This window comes from Phascolarctos cinereus, unplaced genomic scaffold (genome assembly GCF_003287225.1).
Source record: "Phascolarctos cinereus isolate Bilbo 61053 unplaced genomic scaffold, phaCin_HiC Scaffold_726;HRSCAF=1367, whole genome shotgun sequence".
In the NCBI taxonomy this organism is placed as follows: Eukaryota; Metazoa; Chordata; class Mammalia; order Diprotodontia; family Phascolarctidae; genus Phascolarctos; species Phascolarctos cinereus.
In genome coordinates this window covers 4,364,691-4,388,600 of record NW_027556098.1, presented here as the reverse complement: position 1 = coordinate 4,388,600, position 23,910 = coordinate 4,364,691, and the positions used below count along the sequence as shown (strand labels likewise).

The window sequence follows — 23,910 nt, the reverse complement described above, 5'->3', positions numbered from 1 at the left end:
AAGACTCATCTTCTGGAGTTTAAATCTGGCCTCAGACACTAGCTGTATGACCATGGACAAGTCACTTAACTCTGTTTGCCTCAGTTTCCTCATCTATAAAATGAGATGGAGAAGGAAACAGAAAACCATAACAATGTTTTTGCCAAGAAGAATCAGATACGACTGAAACAACTGGACAACAATGAAGTGGTAGGCACTTCGCCAAATGATGGGGATAGGAGAAAAAATGCAAAAACAATTCTTGACTTCAAGGAAATGACTATATTTTTAAAGACCTGCATAAACTTGGGTTTCTAGCATAAAATTAAGAGGATGAGCTAATGAACCTTTCAAAGTACTTACTTAGTCAATAATTCAGGTCCAAATACTTGTTTCTTTTTCATTCAAAAGCAGATTTTTAGAAAATAAATGAGTAGCACATCATTCAGATTGCTTCAATTTCTCACTACTCTTAGTCTTTATAGATCTGTTATAGTTTGTTGTGAAGCAAAAAACCAATAGAGCAGTCAATTAGTTCTCCAGGTTACATTTGTCCAATTTAATTGACCACAAGGTACTTAAAAATGAATCCTGCCTAGAGTGGTCAGTAACAAATGATTCGAATTTTCGTTATTTTCATGTAGTGAAGAGAGTATGTGAACCTTCCCCTCTAGTTCAGTTGATAGGGATATATAATGCAGTTGCACATGATGAAGTATTAATGTGATCCCTTCATGAAGTAGAATTACTTCTCTGATGGAGTCAAGAAGGAAACAACAGGATTAGCTGTGCAAACAAATTAGTTACACCAGCAGAGACTTTAAATAGCTAAACTCTGGACAAATTTCAAAAGTTTCAGATTGGAAGAGATTACATTCTTGGAGCTGCCTGGTGACAGAGAGTTAGGAGGAGGGAGTGGGAAGAAGCAGGTAATTTCTCTTTTTCTCCCCCTTGAACCTAAAAAGCATTTCCTCTCAACCAGGAGTCAGCAAACTATGGCTAATATTTTAAAACATATATAACTTTCTGGTTCTATAAATACAGGAGGTGGGCTGGCTCTTTGGCCAGAGTTTGCCTACCACTATCCTATGAATAACAGTATTTAAAGGAGATAAATCTTGTCCTGGCCAGTCCCCCATCTCTCTGAGGAGAACTGAGAGGCCAACCTCAGACCTCAATCTCCTGCTTCCTCTCCTGGCAGAAATCAGTCTCCTTTGGAGAAGGGTTAGGGAAGGAGAGTCTAAAGATACTACTGTACAACCCTGCAAGCCTCATCTAGGTAGAACCATGTGGATACACATAACCTACATGAGCAAAACACAGTGCAATATACCATTTAGATCATTTCCCACCAGACTGCACTTTTCTGGACTTCTCCATCATGCCCTGGTACCAAATATGTATTCTCTTCCTTCTCCTTGTCCTTTCTCTCCTCCTGTCAGCTTCATTTTGTGTTGGCTTTCTTATTAAAGTATAAGCTCCTTGACAGCAGAGACTATTTTTTTTTGCTCATATTTGTATTCCCAGAACTGTGCCTGGCACACAGTAAGTGCTTAATAAATGCTTGTTGACTAACTTGTTAACTGACTAACCCTCTCCACTTCCCCCCAATATGGTCCATGTAGCTTTGAAGACAAATTGCTAGATCAGTAGAAGATATTGCACTCAGCAGTAAACAGACAGACACATTCCAGACAGCCATGGATACAGAGAGACAGGCACCCAAGGAGGAAGCACCTTCAGAGTGTGACCCCTGGCAGCAGAGAAGAAAGTCACATTAGGGAGAGGGACAGACCCAGGAACCCAGCAGTGGTGCTGCACCGAAGGTGGAAACTCTACAAAAGAGAGAGAGAACTTCCAGATGCTATAGCACTAAGAGTTGTATCTTATAAGATTACACATGTCTTACATTTATGTCTCACCACTATGGTCTTTTAAATTTATTCCCACTCACCCATGGATGCTACGTATATTTGTGGGAGAATGCATCCCAGCTTTGAGGGAGTGGGGATGTTTGTAACTACTTCTGTTTCTGTCATTTGAGTACATACCTTTGCTAAAAGCTCACTAGACCTGTTGGCTGATTGCTAATAGGAAGCAGTAAGGGGAGGGGAGAGAGAGGAAGCCCTAATATAATATTCTCTTATGATATGAACTATTATAATAGAAGGGCACAGTGGATAGAATGCCTGGCCTGCAGTCAGAAAAATTCATCTTCCTGACATCATCAAAGGTGACCTCAGACACTTCCTAACTATGTGATCCTGGGCAAGTCACTTAACCCTGTTTGCCTCAGTTTCCTCATCTGTAAAACAAGCTGGAGAAGGAAATGGCAAACCACTTCAGTGTCTTTGCCAAGAAAATCCCAAATGGACTCATGAAGAGTCAGACATGACTAAAACACCTGAACAGCAGCAACAAAAAATTATAATAGGAATATAATTCCATAATAATTGTCACTTGAACCAACAACATAGCAGTCAGTCTCTGGGAAAGCAGCCTAAGAGAGATGCTACATTAGTAATAAAAGGTAATTTAATTGATTAAATGTGAATAAGGTAGTCTGGTACTTTGTTGTTCTCTCTAGTCAGTTCTCTCTAGCCAAAACCCTTGCCAAACCCTTAGAGATTAACCATTCCAGACAATCTGGAATTCCTTTGGAGGCTTTGCTATCTATCTGGAGAAGGCAGCGCTGCCAGAGGATAATGATAAGAAGGAATCTAGACTGAAATTATGAAGGACTCTTTATCTCCACATGGACAAATCTAGTTAACTAGTGGGTCAAACAGATACCGCTAAGCTATTATAGCTTTTAAAAGCTAGAGCAGGTGGTAGATAGAGAACTAGGTCTGGAGTCAGGAAATTCTGAATTTAAATCTGACCTCAGACACTTACTGGATATATGATTAATCACGGAGATAACAATAGCACCTACCTCCAGGGTTGTTGTGCTGCTCAAATGATATAATAATTAATTGTAAAGTGCTTAGCACAGTGCCTGGCCCATCACAAGCACTATATAAATATTAGCTATTATTTTTATTAAAAGATGATGCATCTTTAATAGGTTTCTGAGAACTTTGCTATTTAACATGTTAAAATGGAAATGGTGTAGAATTGAGAGACAGAGCTCCTGAGTTCAAATCCTTGCTCTTCTGCTTACTGCCTATGAAATATGGGAAGGTCACTTAATCTCTGGACCTCACTATTCTCATTTGTAAAATAATGGGTTTGGCTTGATAATCTAAGGTGATTTCTAGCTCTGTATCTTTGAGTCTATGTAGCCTTAGACCCCAGCTCTTGACTGTTCTGTCTCCTTACTTCACTGACTTAGAACAGGTATAGGCTTTCTCAGAATTCGTGCTTGACTTCACAGTGTCCTGCCCAGGTTGTCTTACTAGGCTCTTGTTGCCTTCTTATCTTTCCCATAGCCATTATCCCTTTGTGACCCAAACCAAAAATCCTGAAATGAGTAATCCTAAATTGGCTCCACTAGCCAGATGACCCAGCCAACAGCAGTGCTGTATACAAAATACTTTCATTAAATTTAAATTCAAAAAGTGAACACTTTGAGATATCACAGTGTCTAGTGTATACTATGGAGTAAGAATTCATACAGAAGATGGATGTAAAAAGTTGAGGACCCAGAAAATATTGCCAATAATATTAAATATGTAAATATGAAGTACATGCTGTTTATTAAATAGCATGATGAGTAAGTAAAAGAAAACTCTATTTTCAATTTTTTTTCAGATTTTCAATCTTTCAATTGTTTTTCAGAAGTGTCCAACTCTCCGTGACTCCATTTAGGTTTTCTTAGGAGACAGACTGGAATGCTTTGCCATTTCCTTCTCCAGCTCACTTTATAGATGAGGAAACTAAGGCAAAAAAGGTTAGGTGACTTGCCCAGGGTTATGCTACTGGTAAGTTTCTGATTTCAAATTTGAACTCAGGTCCTCTAACTATACTCTATCCACTGTGCTACTTAACTACTTATAGTTACAAATAGTTGCCAAGTTAGTCCCATGACAAGAATACCATACATGAATAAACTCATAAGTCAGGACAAAAAAAATTCCCTTTATTAGTTGGTCCTGTGTGGATGGTCTTATCAGGAAGAAAGAGTGATGGTGACAACTTTGCACCACTCTGTCTCACTTAAATCCAATTCACATACAAGTCAAGACATTACCTGTGATGGCATTAGTCCTCTTTGAAAACGAAGTACAAATAACACAACAACATGTGCTTTACAGATGTTCTTTGTTCTATAACCTGACTTCTTATTTCTTTAGCTATTACTTTGTTGTCCCTTAAGATGTATGTGATTTAACTCTACGTAGTTGCTAAGTACCTGGTTACATTTTTTAAAAATTTAGTGTTGTGGGAGTTATTTGCTTATTCATTTATTTATTTTATAAAATCAAAGGTACTGTTTCTTAATAGATTATATCATGTCTTAAAAAAAAAAAAAGATATAGAGAGCCATATCAGAAGGTTATGTCTAGCAGCTATAGCTAACAGTATGCAATTTTTGGATCTCCTGATGCACTTAAACAAGGGAGGAAAAAAACAGAATAGATTTATTTGGCATGTATATAAACAGCTTTTAGATAAATTAACTTGGTTGTTCATCAAAGACAAAATATGTTTAAAAGAGAATAAAATGGAGTGACATTTACCTTATGGCTTCCTGCACCTCACTTGCAGGAAGCGTCTGATTTTTAGAAGGGTCTGTAACTACAAACCAGAATGACACACGTTTTGTAATATTGCAAAGCAGGACATTGGAAATTCTGCAAATGTTAGGGAGAAAGGAGAGAAAATGCATTACTATTAAGACAGTAGTATATTATATTAGTGTATATCATCCTGCTATTATCAGTCTGCAATGATTATATGAATGAAAAAGTCTTTTTAGGTACAATAAGAGTCCCCCCTCCCAAAATCAGTAGTTTCTGCTGTCAAGGAGCTCATATTCTAATAGGGAAAGACAACATATATAAGGAAGATTAAGCTTCAGGGAAGATGAAAAAGACTGGGGGTCCATAGGGTACAAATGCAGGGAAGATGGTAAGAATCAGTTGTCTGAAAGGCTTCAAAATAATTAAATATTTAAAATACTTGTGATTTCATTGGTATGAATACCATTTTAACTAAAGCAGGCCTCAGATCCCAACCCTTTCCTATACACACGTACACATTAGGAGACTATCTCCAAGAGAAGATGTGGACAAAAAGAATTCATCACTTCTTGTTCAGTTTAGCTAGGCTGGTCAATAGACAAGATCATGCCATCTATAAGCAGACATGTATCATAGGACCTACCAGAGTTGTTACTTTCATAGCTGTTAAGAATTCAGGATCACCTCAATATCAAGGTAAAACTTAAATGTTTCTTAGGTGTGACAGAAAATGTCTTTATTCAGTTCATCAAGTCATTTTCTAAGGTATGAGAAAGTTGCAATTTTTCCTAAGGAAAGGAGTATCCGTAACAACAAAATCACAGACTATTTTTGAAGTATTGAAAACAAATAATAGAGAGGAAAAAAGCTCTTCCAAAAACTTGCCAGGTAAGCTAAGTTGACTCTCAGAATCATAGTACAGTACTTTTGATTTGCCTGTCCATGTAAATTAGTACTGTTATTTTTTCTTCAATGAATTCAGTCGTGTCTGACTCTTTGTGACCTTTTGGGGATTTTCTTGGCAAAGATACTGGAGTGGTTTGCCATTTCCTTCTCCAGGCCACTTTACAGATGAGGAAACTGAGGCAAACAAGGTTAAGGGACTTGCCCAGGGTACACACAGCTAGGAAGTGCCTGAGGCCAGATTTGAGCTCAGGAAGATGAAGCTTCCTGACTCTAGGCCAGGCACTCTATCCACTGCGCCACCTAGCTGTTCATTGGGTGGCCATTATAAATTGGCCACCTTCAAAAAATTGGAAACTGAGAGGAAGTCCAACAATTAGAGAACAGCTGAACAAGCTGTGATATATGAATGTAATGGAATGCTATTGTACTATAAGGCAGATTTCAGAAAAATCTGGAAAGACCTACATAAACTGATGCAAAGTGAAATGAGCAGAACCAGAACACTGTACACAGTAACAGCAACATTATGTGATGATCAACTATGAGTGACTTAGGTCCTCTCAGAAATACAATAATCCAAGACAATTTCAAAGGACTCAAGAAGAAAAATGCTATCTATACCCAGAGAAAGAATTGATGGACTCTGAATGCAGATCAAAGCATACTATTTTCACTTTATTTTTTGTATGGTTTTTTTTTTGGTCTGTTTCTTCTTGCACAACATGACTAATATGGAAATGTTTTACATAATTGCACATATATAACCTATATCAAATTGTTTACCATTTTAGGAAGAGGGAAAGGGAGGGAGGGAAGGAGGAAAAAAAATTGGAACTCAAAATTTTGTAAAAATGAATGTTAAAAATTGTCTTTGCATGTAATTGGAAAAAATAAAATACTATTAAAATTAATTAACTAATCAATTAATTTACTACCTTATAACCAAAATGGATAAAATAAGGAAAATCTTCTAATTTTATCATGGGACTTATTTGTAATTAGGTATTTTATCTAGCTATGACAGATAAGTCCTCCATTCAATTCAACAAACGTTTATTGAGAACTGTATTTAAAAGGTTTTTTTTGTTTTGTTTTGTTTTGTTTTGTTTTGTTTTGCCCAGTCCAGTGATTTCATCAGTGTAGGAAGCTCCCAAAACATTGCAAACTCCTGTAAGAGATGTACAAAACCTCAAAACAAAACAAAACAAAAAAACCTTTTAAGTACAGTTCTCAATAAATGTTTGTTGAATTGAATGGAGGCCTTATCTGTCACAGCTAGATAAAATAAGGCATTTTGCAAACCTTAAGGCCCTGTATGGGTAGGATTATTGATCAGTGGGGAGGGGGGCATGAAGAGACAAACAAGGCAAGAAAATGTGGAGTAATCATTGGAGGTGGCTAGTAGTCATTTCAGATGATAATTACACACAACAAATATAATTGATCAGTTTCATCAAAATGGCAGCCCTGCCTAGACAAAAAAAAACCCTAGTGTAATTTTGAAGAAAAAGAAAGGTTACTCTCACATCTCCTATATTAGGCCTCCATTCCCTAGGGAGATGGAGGTGGGATGGAGGGCAGACAACGTTATGGGAAGAACACTAGCTCCGGGTGTCAGAAGACAGGGGTCTGAATCCCAGCTCTGATATTTACTCCCAATTTACATTATGTAACCTCTATGGTCCTCATCTGTAATGAAAGGGTAGGTCTAGGACAGAAGCTCCCAACCTTTTTTGTGTGTCATGAAACCCTTCTGCTGGAGCTTGTGGACCCCTTCTGAGAACAATAAGGAATAAAATAAAGTACATAGGTTATATTCTAGGAGTTTGGGAGCACAACCTTTGTCTATAATACAATTCAATTAAGTTAAAATTAAGATTACAATCCATCTCACCCCTCATCAAATTCACAGATCCCTGAAATCTAACCACAGTCCCAAGCTCCAGGTCAAGAACCTCTGCTCCAGGCAGTTTTAAAGGTCCCCTTTGACTGTAAATTCTATGATCTTATAACTATCAACTGCTTAGCAACCTGCTAGGAATTTAATGGCACATTTTGTTCGGTCATTGCAGTCATGTCCAACTCTTTGTGACTTCCTTTTGGGGTTTTCTTGGCAAAGATACTGGAGTGGTTTGCCATTTCCTTCTCCAGCATGTTTTACAGATAAGGAAACAATCAAATGGGGTTAAATGACTTGTCCAGGGTCACAAAGCTAGTAAATGTCTGAAGCCAGATTTGATCTCATGAAGATGAGACTTCCTGAATCCAGGCCCAGCATTCTATCCACTGTGCCACCTAGCTACCCCAGTAGAGGCACAGGATCCCCCTTAATGTTAATGCTTTTCCTCTGTTGATTATCTCCAATATATCCTATATGTCATTGTTGGTACATAGGTGTTTGCATGCCATCTCCTCCATTAGACTGTGAGCTCCTTGGTGGTAGGCACTGTCTTTTGCTTTCTTAGCACACATTTAGCACAGTATCTGATGCTTATCAATTGACTGATAGAATGTTAGAACTTATAGAGATATTACAGATTATCTAGTCCAAGGCCCTTGTTTTCCAGGTGAAGAAACTTCTTGTGAAAACAAATGCTTTACAGTCTTATAGCAGAAAAAATTTAATTCTTAACTATTTTCTCTAAAGCATAAATGACTAAACATGTCATTCCCTCCTCTGAAAAGAAGTGGAGGGGAGAATGGATGCCACAAGTACCAGATGGCTGCTTATATTGGTGAGGTTTGTTTGACTGTTTTTCTTCATGTAGCAGGAGTCTTAAACGTGTTATCATCTCTGAGGGAGCTAAATTGCTTCAGGGTAAAGAGAGTCAAGCAGACATTGAACATAGAGCAGGTTGAAGGCATGTTCAAAGAAGGAATGAAGTAGAGATTGCACACACACACACAAGTAGACCTTCCACTATCTGCTTTTTGACTTCTGCTCTGCCATTTGATTCAGGTGCCAGAAGAAGATAAGAGAGACGCTGTAATGGGAGACAGATATTCTTTGTCCACCATGTAAATGAGAAACAACAGGCTTTGGGGTCTAAACCATTATCCACAGATCCTGAGCGGTGTTGCAAAAGAGACCAGAGGAGAGTAGGATTAAACTGGTATCCTGAGAAAGTCTCATTAGCAGTGAAGATGAAGAGGACTACCTTTACTCTTTCCTGCAGTTTCTCTGGCAATAGTCTTGGGTCCCATTGATTATTAGGGGCTCTACAAGCACAAACTTTGCTGGCAATTCCTCCAAAAGCTGCATGTGCCAGAGGGATTTGGAACCATACCATGGGTATCGCAGGAGGATAAGGATGGCTGAGAGGACTGGTGGAAGACAAATAGCCAATTTACTCCACAATGTAGTTCTTAACAAGTTTCTCTTTCTAGGATCATGGATTTGGAACTGGAAGGGACCTTAGAGGCCAGTCTCCTCATTTTATTGGTGAGCAAACTGAGACCCATACATGCATACATATGCACACATGTGTGTAACATATATATATATATATGTATACGTGTGTACATACATATGTATATAATGATGTGGCCACAGTACGAATTGCCTGTGCAATAGAAAATATAGAGGGCTAATCAGATTTAAGGTAATTTTTCAGTCGTAGAAAATTTCCTATAATTAATAAATTTTCCAATAACTTGGATTGGTATTTCATTTTAATCAATTGGGAACTGGGAGCAGCGTCTGCTCCAATATGAGGTATTAGCCAAGTAGAGCCTGGATAGTGAGTGAGGAATAGTTTAAGAGTTTTCAGGCTAAGCAATTGGACAGCAATTGTGTCCCAATGAGGAGGCTCGCTGAAATTTATTGGCTGGTAGCTTGAGTGTAGCACCACCTGGTGGAAAAATAATATTTTACAAGAATTTGATGGTCCATGAATTAATTAAAGCTATCTGTAAACTTATAGAAAGTAGGCTATGAAAGAGCTTGTGGGCTGCCATTGCTGCTATAACACCTAAAGTGTCCAGAGACATCCACCATTATATACTTAGTGTGGACTATTTTCTTATTTATTACAAAAGAGAGTTCTGGAGTGGAGGTGGGAGATGGAGAAGAATATAGTGGGAAATTATTGTAATTTTTAAAAACAAAGATAACAAGATTTTAAAAATAATAATAAAGTATGCTGATGCCCAATATCACCAGTGCATATGTTTTGGGGTCTGTGGGTAGGGAGGGGAGAGTAGTTCTTTTAGTTTTAAAATAGAAATGAGGTAATCAATATATGCTTTTGCAAAAATGGAAAATGAAACTATGGTAAAAAAAAATAACCTTGTGGCTAGTCCCAATACATAAATCACAGAGGACATCTACTACTAAAATATACTACCTAAATTGAAGGGATTATTACAAACACTGTGGAAGGAGAAGACTATATATCTCATATATAGATAAAACTAGAGCACTATTATTTTTATTCCTCTGAAGATTATTCAAGCACAATATGTTTATTCTTTATTATAATGACAAAGAATACCTTCTCTTGTTAGTTTAACTTCAGTTTTTATGCCCTCTTAAAATTATTTTATTTTTCTTAAAAACTAAGGTACCTGCAGTTTTATTATTGCACAGAGTGTTAAATTTCCTTCCTCCAAGAACCATTTCCTCTGATATTGCTCCACAGTGATCTCTATGAGTAGAATTAATTGAGCTTAGCTCAATTTAGGAAAATTTCTGAAAGGTCTTATAATACAATATAAGGCTACATCTATGCAGGTAAAAGGAACTGGATAGTTGAGGAAACTAAATAATTCAGCCAAAATATCACCTAAGAAGCTGTAGAAAATATTTGGGACTTGTGGCAAGGGTAAGATAGGAATATCTCATGGAGCATGTACTAAGCTTTCCTGAATGTTTATTATTGGCTACATTTGCTGTCTCAGCACTGAAGGACTCAAGTAATATGGGAAGACTATGGATCTGTTGGTCTCTTGATCAAGAGTGTCCACATCAGATGGATTGGTCACTGAACCAGGAGGAATAGCCCACTCAGTGAACCACGAAGAAAGTGTCCTTACCTTCCAGCGCTTTCTCTCACTTCAAAATTTCTTTTCATTTGTCCCATAGTATTTGTTTACTATCAGTTTCATGACATTATTTAGCCTTAATTTACCATACACTTTTGGGTGCATTCCCAAGCGATCCAACTATGAAAAGAACTCGTTACATCTGGGTACTGTGCGTTGAACAGAAGGACTTGAACTGTCCTATGACCCTACTCAATGACCTCTCTATGGTTTTATACTGTCTTGAATTAATTAATTTCCCTTCAATGCAGAATTTAGGGGCAGCTAGGTGGTACAGTGGATAGAGTGCTGGACTTGGAATCAAACACTTAATAGCTGTGTGACCCGGGGCAAGTCACTTAACCCCAATTGCCTCCAAAAAAACCAAAAACAAAAGCAAACAACAACAATGCAAGATCTACCCATCTCTGTATTGTTATTTGATTTGCATGGAAGGATCAAGTGGACCAAGTCAAGACATATATGCACATTGATATGTGTTGGCAGCATGGTCAGGGTAGGGAGGAAGGGCATGAGCCTCTTTTCCACTCCTTCCAGGAGAGCCCTGACACAGTTCTCAAATCAGAAGAGAGACCTATAATTCAGGATCACTCTTTTCAAGATACACTAAGTAGACAACTTCTCCTGCCTCAGTGGTCAATCTTTTTGATGCAAATACCCCCTGCTACAAATACCCCATGACAGGAACAAGGGACTAGCCAAAAGTGGGTGGTAAATTCCATTGCTTCATTATCTTAAAGAGGCAGATTCATTCAGCAATGAGTCAAAACTAAAATGACTAAAATGAAGTACCCAAGACAGTTCATATAATGCTCTATGGGATATAAGCCAGCTCAGCTCCCACTTATTTACTCTCCTCTATATTCTCAATTGTTTCACTAATTAGCTGTATGATTTTGGGGGAAATCAACTAAGCGCTCTGGACTCTTAGTACTCTGATATGTAAAATGAAGGGATTGTACTAGATAGTCCATTTAGCCTGCTAACATTTTAAAATTATAATTTCCTTAACTCTCACAACATCTTTCAGTCCCTAAGGATATGTATGCCCCCTTAAAAATTATGCTGTAAATATCAAAATATTCATAATACTTTTGATGGTAGTTTTGTTTTTTAAAAAAAATCAGGAACAAAGTAAATGGTTAACACTTGGGATATAGCTAAATTGTGGTATATGAATATAATGGAATTATTAGTATGCCATAAGAAATAACAAACGTGAGGAATTCAGAGAGGCATGGGAAGCCATATAGAAACTGATGCAAAAGGAAGTAAGCAGAACCAGGAAAACATTATCAATTATACAATTATTGTAACCACATAGGTGGAACAAAAAAGTAAAACTGAAGACTATGTAATTATAATTGCCAACCTTAGCCACAAAGAAGAGTTGAGCAAATGTACTTCCTTCCCTGTTTTGTAGAGGTGGCATATTATGGGTGTTTAATATTGCATATATAGTTACATATAGTGAATGTATTGGTTGGTTTTGCTAAACTACTTATTTTCATTAAAAACTTTTTGTTACAAGGGATAGCTCATTGGGTAGGGAAAAGACTTATTTAGAAATGAAGGTATTCTAAAAACTGAAGATATCAATAAAAATAAGATATAGAATAATTGCAATGAGTTGCAACTCATTCAGCATGTTTTAATAATGCCATTAACTGAACAACAGAAGTTATTTATTTCTTCTGCAAATAAAAAAAGGATATTTTACATCTACATAAAAACACAATGATTCTTTAAGGCTGTAGGAAATACTCAGACTAAGTAGAAATATGGAAGGAAGCTATTTATATTTGGATATGTAGTATGGTAGAAGGAGCCTTAGAATGGTCATCAGGAGAATGGCCACTAATAACCCCTGGGACTCTATGCAAGTTATTATTTCTCCCTGGGCCTAGTTTCCATGTCTGAATACTAGAAGCTTGGATTAGATGATCTCTGAGGTCCTTTTCATCACTAAAATTCTAATATTCTACTTTAATAACTATTGTCTGTCGATTATTCTTTCACTCATTTTTGGGAAGGCCGCATCCAGTAGTGTTATATAGTGTCTATAGAAGCCATTTTTCTTTTTATACTGAGTTGGTTTTTAAGAAATGTATGTTGTGTATGATGTGCTTTGTTTTTCATAATTAGCATATATATTACTTCTAAGCTTCCATAATTCTTCCCTATTTAATGTTACTAACACCACAGTATATACTAAATAAGCCTAATTTCTAAGCTTCCCATTAATATGACAGCTATTTATTTTAAATGAATGGTTTGAGAGAAGAGAAGGAATTATAGCATAGGTTGGCTAAATGGGGTAAAATGAACTTCAAGAACATTAAATGAAGCAATGAGTTACTTTGCAATGCTGACTTGGTTTATTACTTTATTAAGGAGCTAATGGATGTGAAAGCATTTTGAAAAGTAAAAAGAATCGCATAACATAAGGTACTAGTGTCCCTTCTTTGTTCGTAATAAAAGAAAAATTAGGCAGGGTATACATAGTATATAGACTGTTGGACCTGGAATCAAGAAGACATGCGTTCATATCCTCCCTCTGACTTATGTGACCTTAAGCAAGGGATTTAAATTCTGTTAACCTCACACAGCTAAGACTGAATTATTGATACTTTGGAACAGGCAAGGAAGTTCTCACATCAATGTGTTGTATACAATATAGCAAGGTTTTATTTTTTAAAAAACCAAAAATCCAATTTCATTGTTTCTCTATTTCAAAGCCTATCTTATAAAAAAAAATAATAATAACCTCAGAGTACTTACTTGTCTTGCTCTATCGCCACTATTTCTCTACCCCCTTACAATTTTTTTTTTAGGCTTTTCAACTAGTTTGGTGGGGAGGAAGAGGGAGTAGAGTAGAGATAGATTCCAGCTACTTCAGCCATGCATAAATCAAAATATTATAACTATTAAATCAATATACTATTTCTACTAGGAATTATTTTTCCATCTATAACACATGCATTTCTACTGGCCTAGAAATAATCACATTGCTGATATTTCACTGACTCAGAGATATTGTTCCCAAAATAATGAAAATCAATCCACCCTAGATATATAGCTGGAGAGAATCTAGCAAAGAGTACAGAATCAGGAATCACAAAACACACACACACACACACACACACACACACACACAGAAAGAGGTATTTAATTACCTTCATTACCTTTCTTTTACATGTATATCCACATGCGATCATGAAGAAACATACTTGTGCAAATTAATACACACTAAAAGAGTAAGGTGGCAGATAGGAAAAATATTCTTTATACACACATATACATATATATATATATATATATATATATACATATATGCATACATATTTGTACCCACTTATAGGAATAATTCACATTTGTAAAGCACTCTAAGGTTTGCCAGTCAGTCAATAAAGCATCTAGGTACCTTGGTGGATGAAGCATCAAGCTGGAGTCAGGAAGACTTGAGTTCACATCCAGACTCAGACACTCACTAGCTGTGTGAACCTGGGCAAGTCACTTAACCCTATTTGTCTCCATTTCCTCATCTGTAAAAAGAGCTGGAGAAGGAAATAGCGAAACACTCCAGTATCTTTGCCACAAAAATTCCAAATAGGGTTACAAAGAGTTGGACACAACTAAAACAACTAAAAAATAACAGCAACAATAAATATTTTTAAGCGTCTACTATGTGTCAGGCTATGTACTAGGGATACAAAGAAAGCTAAAAGATAGCCCCTTGATCTCAAGAAGCTCAGAGTCTAATGGAGGAGACAACATGCAAAAAAAACCTATGTACAAATAAGCAACATGCATAATAAATTGAAAATAATCAACAGAGGAAAAGCACTAGAAATATGGGTTTGCAAAGTATTTTTCCTTACAAAAATTCTTCAAGGCAGGGAGTATAAGTCTAATCATCCCTATTTTACAGATAAGGAAACAGAGTCTCTGAAAGGTTAGTGTTTAAGAGAGAAGCTAAAAGGTTGAATAAAGGGTAGAAGTTTGGGACTACCTGGAATATAAGAAGAATGGGTCCACAGGGAGAGAGTAAATGTTCAACAAAGTAATCATTCTTCAAAGTAGTTAACAATAATCATGTCATAAACCACATACCATCTACCTTTCTTCATGAAGACTACAGATTGTGTCCGGATAGAATCTAGGTTGTTTCCCATGACCTTACCATATGTGTGTGTAAGTATGTGTATATATGTGTGTATATGTGTATAATCTATTTTATATATACCTTCCAAAAGACTTGCTCAGCATTTATGTAACATGAAAAACAAAATTAATCAGCAAGTATTTATTAAACAAAACATGACTCCAGTTTAGTACATTGTCATTAATTATTTTAATTTATTTTTTAAGCTATATTGTCTTCTGTACAACTGAATATTGAGAATCTATCATATTTTACACCATATTTTTTAAAACACATACATCAGGTGAAAAAAACTTACAATTTTTTAACAAAAATGTTGAGATAATTTTAATAGGCAAATATCATTCAAACAATATCAATTTCACGGTCCACCCCCCCCAAAAAAAGATGAAAATGTAAATTTATTTTATCTCCCAGTATAAGAAGTCTTGGTCTAATACTCTACAATTTGGCTCTACTTCCACTTTGCATCAAGGAAGCCTAACAGGCAAATCCCCATTCAAGCTACAAAAAGGAATCAAACTATTGTTTCTGAAAATCAAAAATAGCAGAAGACACTAAGATAGATGTCCCTTATACATGCCCAAGGCCACTAATCTCTTTATCACAGATACAGCACTAAGCTATTCTTTTTCTATCATGAGACTCAGTAACACAAGATCAAGCATATGACCAGGCAGAGGAAGAAATCTACTCAACTTCTTAACTCTGAAAGGATTATTTTGGATTAGGAAATTTTTTCACCATTCTTGCTAAAAATCATGAGTTACTCTTGAGCTGGTATTTTAAGAAATTTTGTGGACAAACCACAAAGATTTCTAGAATTAAACTAAATTTAGATCTTTCACTGTAATGTATCCTTTGGAACTTATTCCAATAATTAAATAGCTCTATTAGAAAGTTTTTCTTTATATCTCACCTAAATTCCTCAACAAATGATAAAGAACAGCTAATTACCATTCTTTTTTCCCCACATATGGCCCAGAAAAATCTCAGGTGACCAGAACCTACCTGATTTGAACCCTCAATTTTCTGGGATTCCTATCACTCCCCATTCTCTAATTTTAGGGAAAGAAGCAAACTACGAAAAAAAAAATGCTGATGGCAAGGCTTTACTTTTAAAGACCTATGATTTTATTGGTATAGGTCTTCTCTCTATTGATAAATTAAACCAACAAATTTGGATTAGCTTCTACTCTAGGCAACACACTGCATTAGGCTCTGAGGATGCAAGTTGAGATTTAAAAAAAAAGACAATTCTGACTCTTAACAAATTACATTCTAGCATGGGGAAATAAAACAAATTTACATGTGACCCCTTTATCCAAGGAGTCAGAGTACAGTTGAAATGGATGCCTTATAGAACTAGATAGAAATCATTAGTTTATTCTGAACACTGAGGTTGCATGTGGCCCAGAAAATGACCAATGTCTCTTTCCTCTTGTTCCAAAGGAGAGCTGAAATCTTTCCAGAGGAGAGAAATGTGCAAGCAAGCTAAGGGACGCTAAAAACCTGAGAGGCTTTGCTGTCTTAATGAATGAGAGATTGTATCCATTCCTCCGCTGTTGCTACCCTGACTGGGGAGGGAGATACTTGGAAAAGATTGTAGTTGAACACTTCAGGGTCACTCAGAGCCCTGCTAGGACTGGAGCTGTCCTTGTTTGCCCAGAACTACAATAATAATACTCCTCCTCAACCCTCTTCCCTTTCTTATCCACCTCAAAGCTTATCTCTGTTTCTAGAAAGTGTTTTGCTTTTCTAACCATCTAGGCCTCTTAAAGTCTCTTAAGGTAAAACTAATGCATTACTGGTTTGTGTGTATTTCATTTACTCAACGACAGCAGAGAAGGGGGCTCCACTTAGCTACACAGACACCATTTTTAGTTTGCTGGGTTTTTCACCAGAAAGGACTAACCCAGAGATTTTATCGATATATATTCTTATGCTTCTTCAAAAGCATGTAAAAGATTAAACAAATTCATACCAAAATTAAACCTGGACACAGAATGAGTTAGTAATATTCTGATAAGAGATTGGTTTGGTGATTAGAGAACTAGTCTAATGTTTCTGTGTTAAAGAAACTCATCTTTCTACTTCAGAAGGATGATATGGAGGAAATTAGACTAAGGAGAAAAGTCAGTTCACAAGCGCCCCTGTAGGGAGGAACTAGAAAAGACTGGTTCCACTCACAAAGGGGTAAGGACCAAAGAGTTCCCTCCACTGTTCTTCTTCAGATACAAAATTTCTACCACCCGCCAGTTACATACAGATAACATGACATAAATGTGTGAAAGTTCCAACCACAATGGGTTAGGTCCATGGCCAGTGAAGAGCATATGGCCAAACAAGGAACAGAGAGATCACAAGATAAAATAGTTAATTTCAATTACATAAAATTAAAAAGGTGTACAAACAAAACCAATGCAGCTAAAATTAGAAGGTAATTGGGGAAAAAAATCTTTGCAGCAGTTTTTCCTGAAAAGGATTTTATTTCTAAGATATAGAAGGAACTGATTCAAATCTATAAAAATGAGCCATTCCCTAATTAATAAATGATCAAAGGATATGAACAAGCAGTTTTGTAAGGAACAAATATAAGCTATCACTATGAAAACATGCTCTAAATCACTAATAGAAAAATAAAAATTAAAACAACTCTGAGGTTCTCCCTCATATTCGTTAGATTGTCAAAGTTGGCAAAAAAGGAAAATGACAAATTTTGGAGGGGCTGCAGGAAAACTGGTACATTGATGTACTTCTGGAAGAGTTGTGAACTGGCATAGCCATTCTGGAAAGCAATTTGGAATTCTGCCCAAGAAGTTAATAAATTGTGTATACCATTTAACACAACAATGCTACTATAGCCTAGATCCCAAAGAGATCAAAGAAAAAGAAAAAGGACGTATATGTACAAAAGTATTTGTAGCAACTCTTTTTTATAAAACTATTTATAGCTACTACTTTTTTGCAGTAACAAATAACATCAGTTGAGGAATGGCCATATTAATTATGGTATAAGAATATAACAGAATACTATTGTGCCATAACAATTTATGAAAGGGACAATTTGGTGAAACTTGGGAAGACTCAAATGAACTGCTACAGAATGAAGTGTGCAGAATACAGAGAACCGTTTATATAAGAAAAACATTATAAAGAAAAACAACCCTTAAAAACTCCAATTAACACAATGACCAATCTTGATTCCAGAAGAATGATGATGAAGCATGCTACAAATGTCCTGACAGAGAAGTCATAAGACTCGGGGTGCAGAATGATGTGCATAATTTTTAGACATGGCCAATGTGGGAATTGCCCATTAGAAGGCAATGCATATACTGTGCCCATCTTTGCTGTGCATGTGTGTTTGTGTGTGTGCATGTGCATGCATATGTGTGTGTGCATGTGTCTGTGGGTGTGTAAAATGAAGGACTGTGCATCCATAAAGTGCATCAGTGTACTTGACTTGTGAAATGTCATCCCTTCCATGTCCTCACCACTCTCCTGGAATCAGGCTCCTCAGAGCCTCCATATGAGGAAGCTGAATGAACCAAGCACTCTGAGATCCTCTGTGCATGAGCCAGTTCATTACAAATATATGCATATTTCAAGAGGAAATCTTTGTCAGTGCTTTTATTATACAAATTTAAGAACCACTATGCAAATGTAATATCTCATTGCTTCATTTGATTTGACCTAAAGATGAACATACTGGTGAACCTAATGTGGTGCTCCACCATCCAAGATTCAATTATGTTCAGTAACTGTACTAATTAAAACTGGAAAGTATGTCAATATGTATTAGAAAAGTTTTCAACTATGGCTTTCTGCCTCTCAGTTAATCAAAAAATGCAATTAACTATAATAACCTCCCCAAAAAGCATTATAGTTCATCGAAGTTTTATTTTAAGAGCATGTAGGTTTAAAAAAATCATTACTGTTGCATCATGGCCATTCTCTTCCTTTAAGAAAAATAATCCATTATTCATTATTAAGAAACTTAATGAAATCAGCAGAATGTCATATGCAAACAGGAGCATATGGAGAACCTCAATTATATCAAGCCCCAGAATACTACAGGGCCACTAAGGTGAGATGAACACCACACACACACACACACACACACACACACACACACACACAGAGTGAGGGAGGGGAGAGAGAGACAGAGATAAGAGTCTGGTTGAACCATCTACCCTGGAAAAAAGCAAGCAAGCAACTAAAGAATGTGTATTGTCTATGTTGCAGCTGGAAGAAAAAACAATCCTAAGTACCTATTTTAGACAGACAGTTCAAAGGGACAAACAGCTGGAACTATAGTCCAATGGGAAGAGAAGAATAGGCTGCGTTTCTGAAACAAACTCTCATTTTTTCAACACAAGTATTTTTATATGGCAGTTAGTCATGGAATAGAACAGTCTCTCTGAAGAATTTAAGTTGATTACTCAAAGCGAGAGGGTAGAGCCACAGGGTAGAAATGAGAAGTCTGCTGCACATGGTAAATAAGATATTATTAATGAGAAATAGTGTAAAAATTGTCATAAAAAAGGAGTGGGTTGTGGAAAATGGGCCATTCACTGGAGGGAGAGAGGGATAAACAGTGGATGGCCCAACTTTACTGGTTTCCTTACAGTGCCAAGTAATCTAAAGAATGGATCCCAGGATATCGGATGGACACTCGCTAGCAGATTCATGGGAGGACATAGATAAGAGCTACGTTAGACCAATATGATGGGTAGTAATCTGCATTCAATTAAATTCAACAAGAATTTATTGGACATTTGCAATATACCATGCATTATGCTAGGTGTTTATAATCTACTAGAGGGCAGCAAAGTGGTGCAATGGTTATAGCACTGGGCTGGGAATCAGAAAGAGTTCCTGAGTTCAAATTCAGCCTCAGACTTGCCTACCTGTGTGATTCTGGGCAAGTCATTTAACCCTGTTTGTCTCAGTTATTAATCTGTAAAATGAGCTGTAGAAGAAAATGGGAAACCATTCCAATATCTTTGACAAGAAAACCCCAAATGGGGTCATAAAGCAGTGGAACACAACTGAAAAACAACTGAATGACAAGGTGGGAAATGACCTATCCACCAATAAGTTTATATAAAATACATGAAGTGTAAATACAAAGTAATTTGTGGGCAGCGGAAGAACATTAACAACTGCAGAGCCCAGGAAAGTCCTTCTAGAAGAGATGGGCTCTGAGCTGTTTTTTGAAGGAAGCTAAGGACTCTACAAGGCAGTGATAAGAAAGCAAAGTATTCTATGAATGGCAGATTAGTTGTTCAAAGACACTGTGGTGAGAGATGGAAGATCATGTCAGTAGGCAAGTCTGGCTGGGATTCAAAACGCAGGAGAGAAAATAAAACACAATAAGCCTGGAAAGATAGGTTGGAGTCATATTGTAAATGTTTTTAAAAGCCAAATGGGGGCAACTAGTTGACACTGTGGACAGAGCGCTGACCTTGGAGTCAGGAGGATCTGAGTTCAAATATGACCTCAGACACTCGCTAGCTCTGTGACCCTGGGCAAGCCACTTAACTCCAATTGCCTCCAATTTTTTTTCCAAAGCCAAATAGAATGGTTTATATTTTATATTGAGATATAATAAAGAGCCACTGAAGATTCTTGAGTAAAGAAATAACATGGTTAGACTTGTAATTTTAGCATATCAATTTTTCATTTGTGTTGGAGGATGGATTGGAGATGGAGAAGGTTAGGGGCAGGGAGACTAATGAGGAAGCTATTGCTATAGTGCAGGTGAAAAGTCCATGAGGGTCTAAACTGAAGCAGTGGCTGTGTAAATAGAGGAAAGATGAGAGATATCAGAGAATGGACTGGACTGGACAACTGCATGACAATGGGAAGGTAAGCCAGAGAGAAATACCAATTGTTAGGTTTTGAACCTGGGTGACTGAAAGGCTGGTGTTCACCTAAACAGAAAATAAAGGAATTGTGAAAATGGATGGATTTTTGGAAAAAGATAATGAGTTTTATTTTGGACATTTTGAGTTTGAATTGACTCTAGTTTCAACCATGAGTAACTGATGAAGAAGGACTGCAGCTCAGGAAAAAGATGAGTTTTAGATACAATAAATGTAAAAACTGATATATTACAGTATTTTAAGACTTACAAAGTGCTTTACTATGTTATTAAATTGTCACAACAACCCTGTGTGTTAAGGATTACAAATATATAGAGAGTTGTCTGCTAGAGATGATCATTGAACCCATGGGAACTAATGAGGTCAGTGAGAAAGAGTGTAGAGGAGAAGGGAAGAAGGCCCGAGGCAGAGTCCTGGAACACACACTGAGGGGTGCAAGATGTAAGTGAAGCATCAAAGGAGTTTGAGAAGAAGCATTCAGACGGGTAGAAGAGAACACCATGAGATCAAAGATCTAACAAAGTACATGTAAGGGTTGTGTTCCATCCTCACCCCAGTTCATGTAATTGAAGAAGGCCCAGATTCCTCAAACTGAATCATAAATCAATCTATAGTGCTATAGTAATAGGTATATACATATGTACACATGCATATATGTGTGCAGGACACATACATATGTATATCAATCTAACTAGGCTAAGTAGCTCAGTGGACAGAGAGCCCAGCCTAGAGTCAGGAAAATTCATCTTCCTGAATACTAGTTGTATGACCTTGGGCAAGTCACTTAATCCTGTTTGCCTCAGTTTCCTCATCTATAAAATGAACTGGAGAAGGAAATGGCAAACCACTGCAGTAGCTTTGCCAAGAAAACACCAATCAGGTCACAAAGAGTTGGACACAACTGAAATGACTGAACAACAAAAACACACATCTACACATACATATACACATACACATATGCATACATATATATGTTGTATGTGCAATGGACAACATGTATACAGATAAGTAAATACAAAATGTGAAGAAAATTAAGATAAATAAAGGAGGGAAAGACCAGCAACTGAGGGAACCAAGATAGGCCTTTTGAGGAGGTTCTAAACTGAGCCCTGCAAGAAATTTTATATACACACACACATACGTGTACACATATATGTGTGTGTGTCTGTGTGTATCACTACAACTAGGTATTCAAGGAATTTGTGAATAAGACCTCGATAAACCCTAAAGGATTATATAGAGCTTTTAGCCATTGGATGAAGCAGAAAATACCACATAGGAAATATCATTTGATTGCCTGAAAGAATCAGACACAATTCTGGGCCTGTGTACAAAGATAGCAGTCAGTCTATTAACCATAATTAAAATTTTAGCTTTTTAAAGTATTATTTATTATGTCTTCCCAGCTGTGCAACTAACTGTGGGATGTTGAGTGAGTCATTAACCTTTCCAGTCTTATTTTTTCATTTTTAAAATAAGGAAGTAGGATTAGATGATCAGCAAAATCTCATGATTCCATGTTATCTATTTGGAACCACAGCCTTCATTAAAGTTATTACCAAGGAACAAATTTGAAATCAGGTGTAAATTCAGGTTGCCATGATAAAACTGGAATGAATGGGAATGGTCTAAAGCCCTGGGTCTGGTGTTTGATCTCACTAATATGCACATATATTATGTTGTGTACATAGATATATATGTAGATTTTACATAAAATCTGTATGTTTATAATATCTACATATATTTGCATTTTGCACATATAGACATATGTGTATATATAGCTATAGATATATGTGCATATGTACACATACATGTATATATTAGGCCTTTTTCTAATTTCTTCCTTCAGTAAGCATGCATTAAATGCTTATAAGGTGACAGGCATGTGTTTAGCACTGAGGTAACAAAACAAAAACAAAAATCTCTACCTTCAAGAAATTTATACTCTACTTGGAGAGGGGATGTGATGGACAACATGTACACAGATGAGTAACTACAAAATATGAAGAAAATTAAGGTAAATAAAAGAGAGAAAGACTGAGGGAATCAAGATAGGCCTGCTGAGGAGACTGTACACTGAGCCTCGGAGGAAACTTCTATGAAGCAAGGAAAAAGTGGAATGTCCTCTATAGGGACAAAGCAGCTAGCAAAGAGCAATAAACTCAGAACCATCGACTGGAACCAGAATACAAAGGGATTTAAATGTCAAAGGAGTTTGGATTTTATCCTTGAGACAATGGGCAATCATCAGGTCTCCTTTTTGAAAAGCTGAATAGCTATGCTTTTTTCCAAGTCTTCTGTATAAGAAAGGCTGTTGAAGCAGAAAGACATTAAAGCATGCGATTTAGCATATGAATGGAAGACAAAAACCATTAGTAAATCCTAGAGTATTTTCTACATTATGCAAATGTCTCAGAGTCCCAGACACCTAGTGGGTCCTTAAAGATTTAGTCATGTTAATTATGATGATGTATTATCTATTAAATTTCCTGTTTTTCAAAGAATAATTTAATTTGGTATAATTATGCTATAAAATAGCAGTATCTTTACATCAGGACAATGAGATTTCTTTTTATCTCTACAACTAACTAAATGAAATTTATTCTTTAAATCTAGGAAGCTTTACAACCTTTGCACTATGACATTAAAAAAAATTGTTCATTGAAATAGGACCATTTCTTTAAGTGTGGCAAAGAAACCTAATTAAATAGGCTGCTTTAAGCACCATATTATATTATCATCACAGACTGCCTGTCAAAAGGTTTCCATTAGGGTCATAAAATGCTACTCAGAATTATTCCCTATCAGTACTGCTGAAAGCACTAGTTGATTAAAAAATGAAAAAGCAGTAAGGTTATAGTTAATTAGATTGAGATTTATTGGGTGAATGAATACTCAATGAAAAACTGAAGAGATTTTTTAGTCAAATTCTTAAGAAATCACAGTACTAGAGAAAGATTTAAATTATGAATACTAGTAAGGTTGATCAGAAGAGCTACTATATTTTTGAATACGCCACACTCAGACCGGTCTGACGGTTCATTTGTAGGACTGCAATGAAATGAAATGAGACATTGAGGACCATCTAACAGTTGACAAAAACAAATTTACTTAATCATAGCATGGAAAGGATAGTCAGCAGGGATACAGCATTGATTCAGCTGGGTGCAGCTTCCCTGCATCTATGTTGGCCATGCTGTTCTACTGGTCAGAATCTGGCAGGAGTTGCTTCTAGCTCCTC

The 23,910-nt window shown here is 36.5% G+C and overlaps 1 protein-coding gene across 2 annotated transcripts in view; it reads right to left on the bottom strand.

Annotated features, from left to right (window-relative positions):
* CLTRN (collectrin, amino acid transport regulator) overlaps positions 1 to 23,910 on the bottom strand; it is a 66,009-nt gene that overhangs the window by 16,111 nt on the left and 25,988 nt on the right. The window contains exon 4 of one of the 2 annotated variants that reach the window (XM_021007510.2): positions 4,662 to 4,775. The exons of the other annotated variant lie outside the window; for it this stretch is intronic. Coding sequence (XP_020863169.1) covers positions 4,662 to 4,775 — 114 coding nt within the window. The remainder of the gene's footprint in view (positions 1 to 4,661; positions 4,776 to 23,910) is intronic. 2 annotated transcript variants of the gene reach the window in all.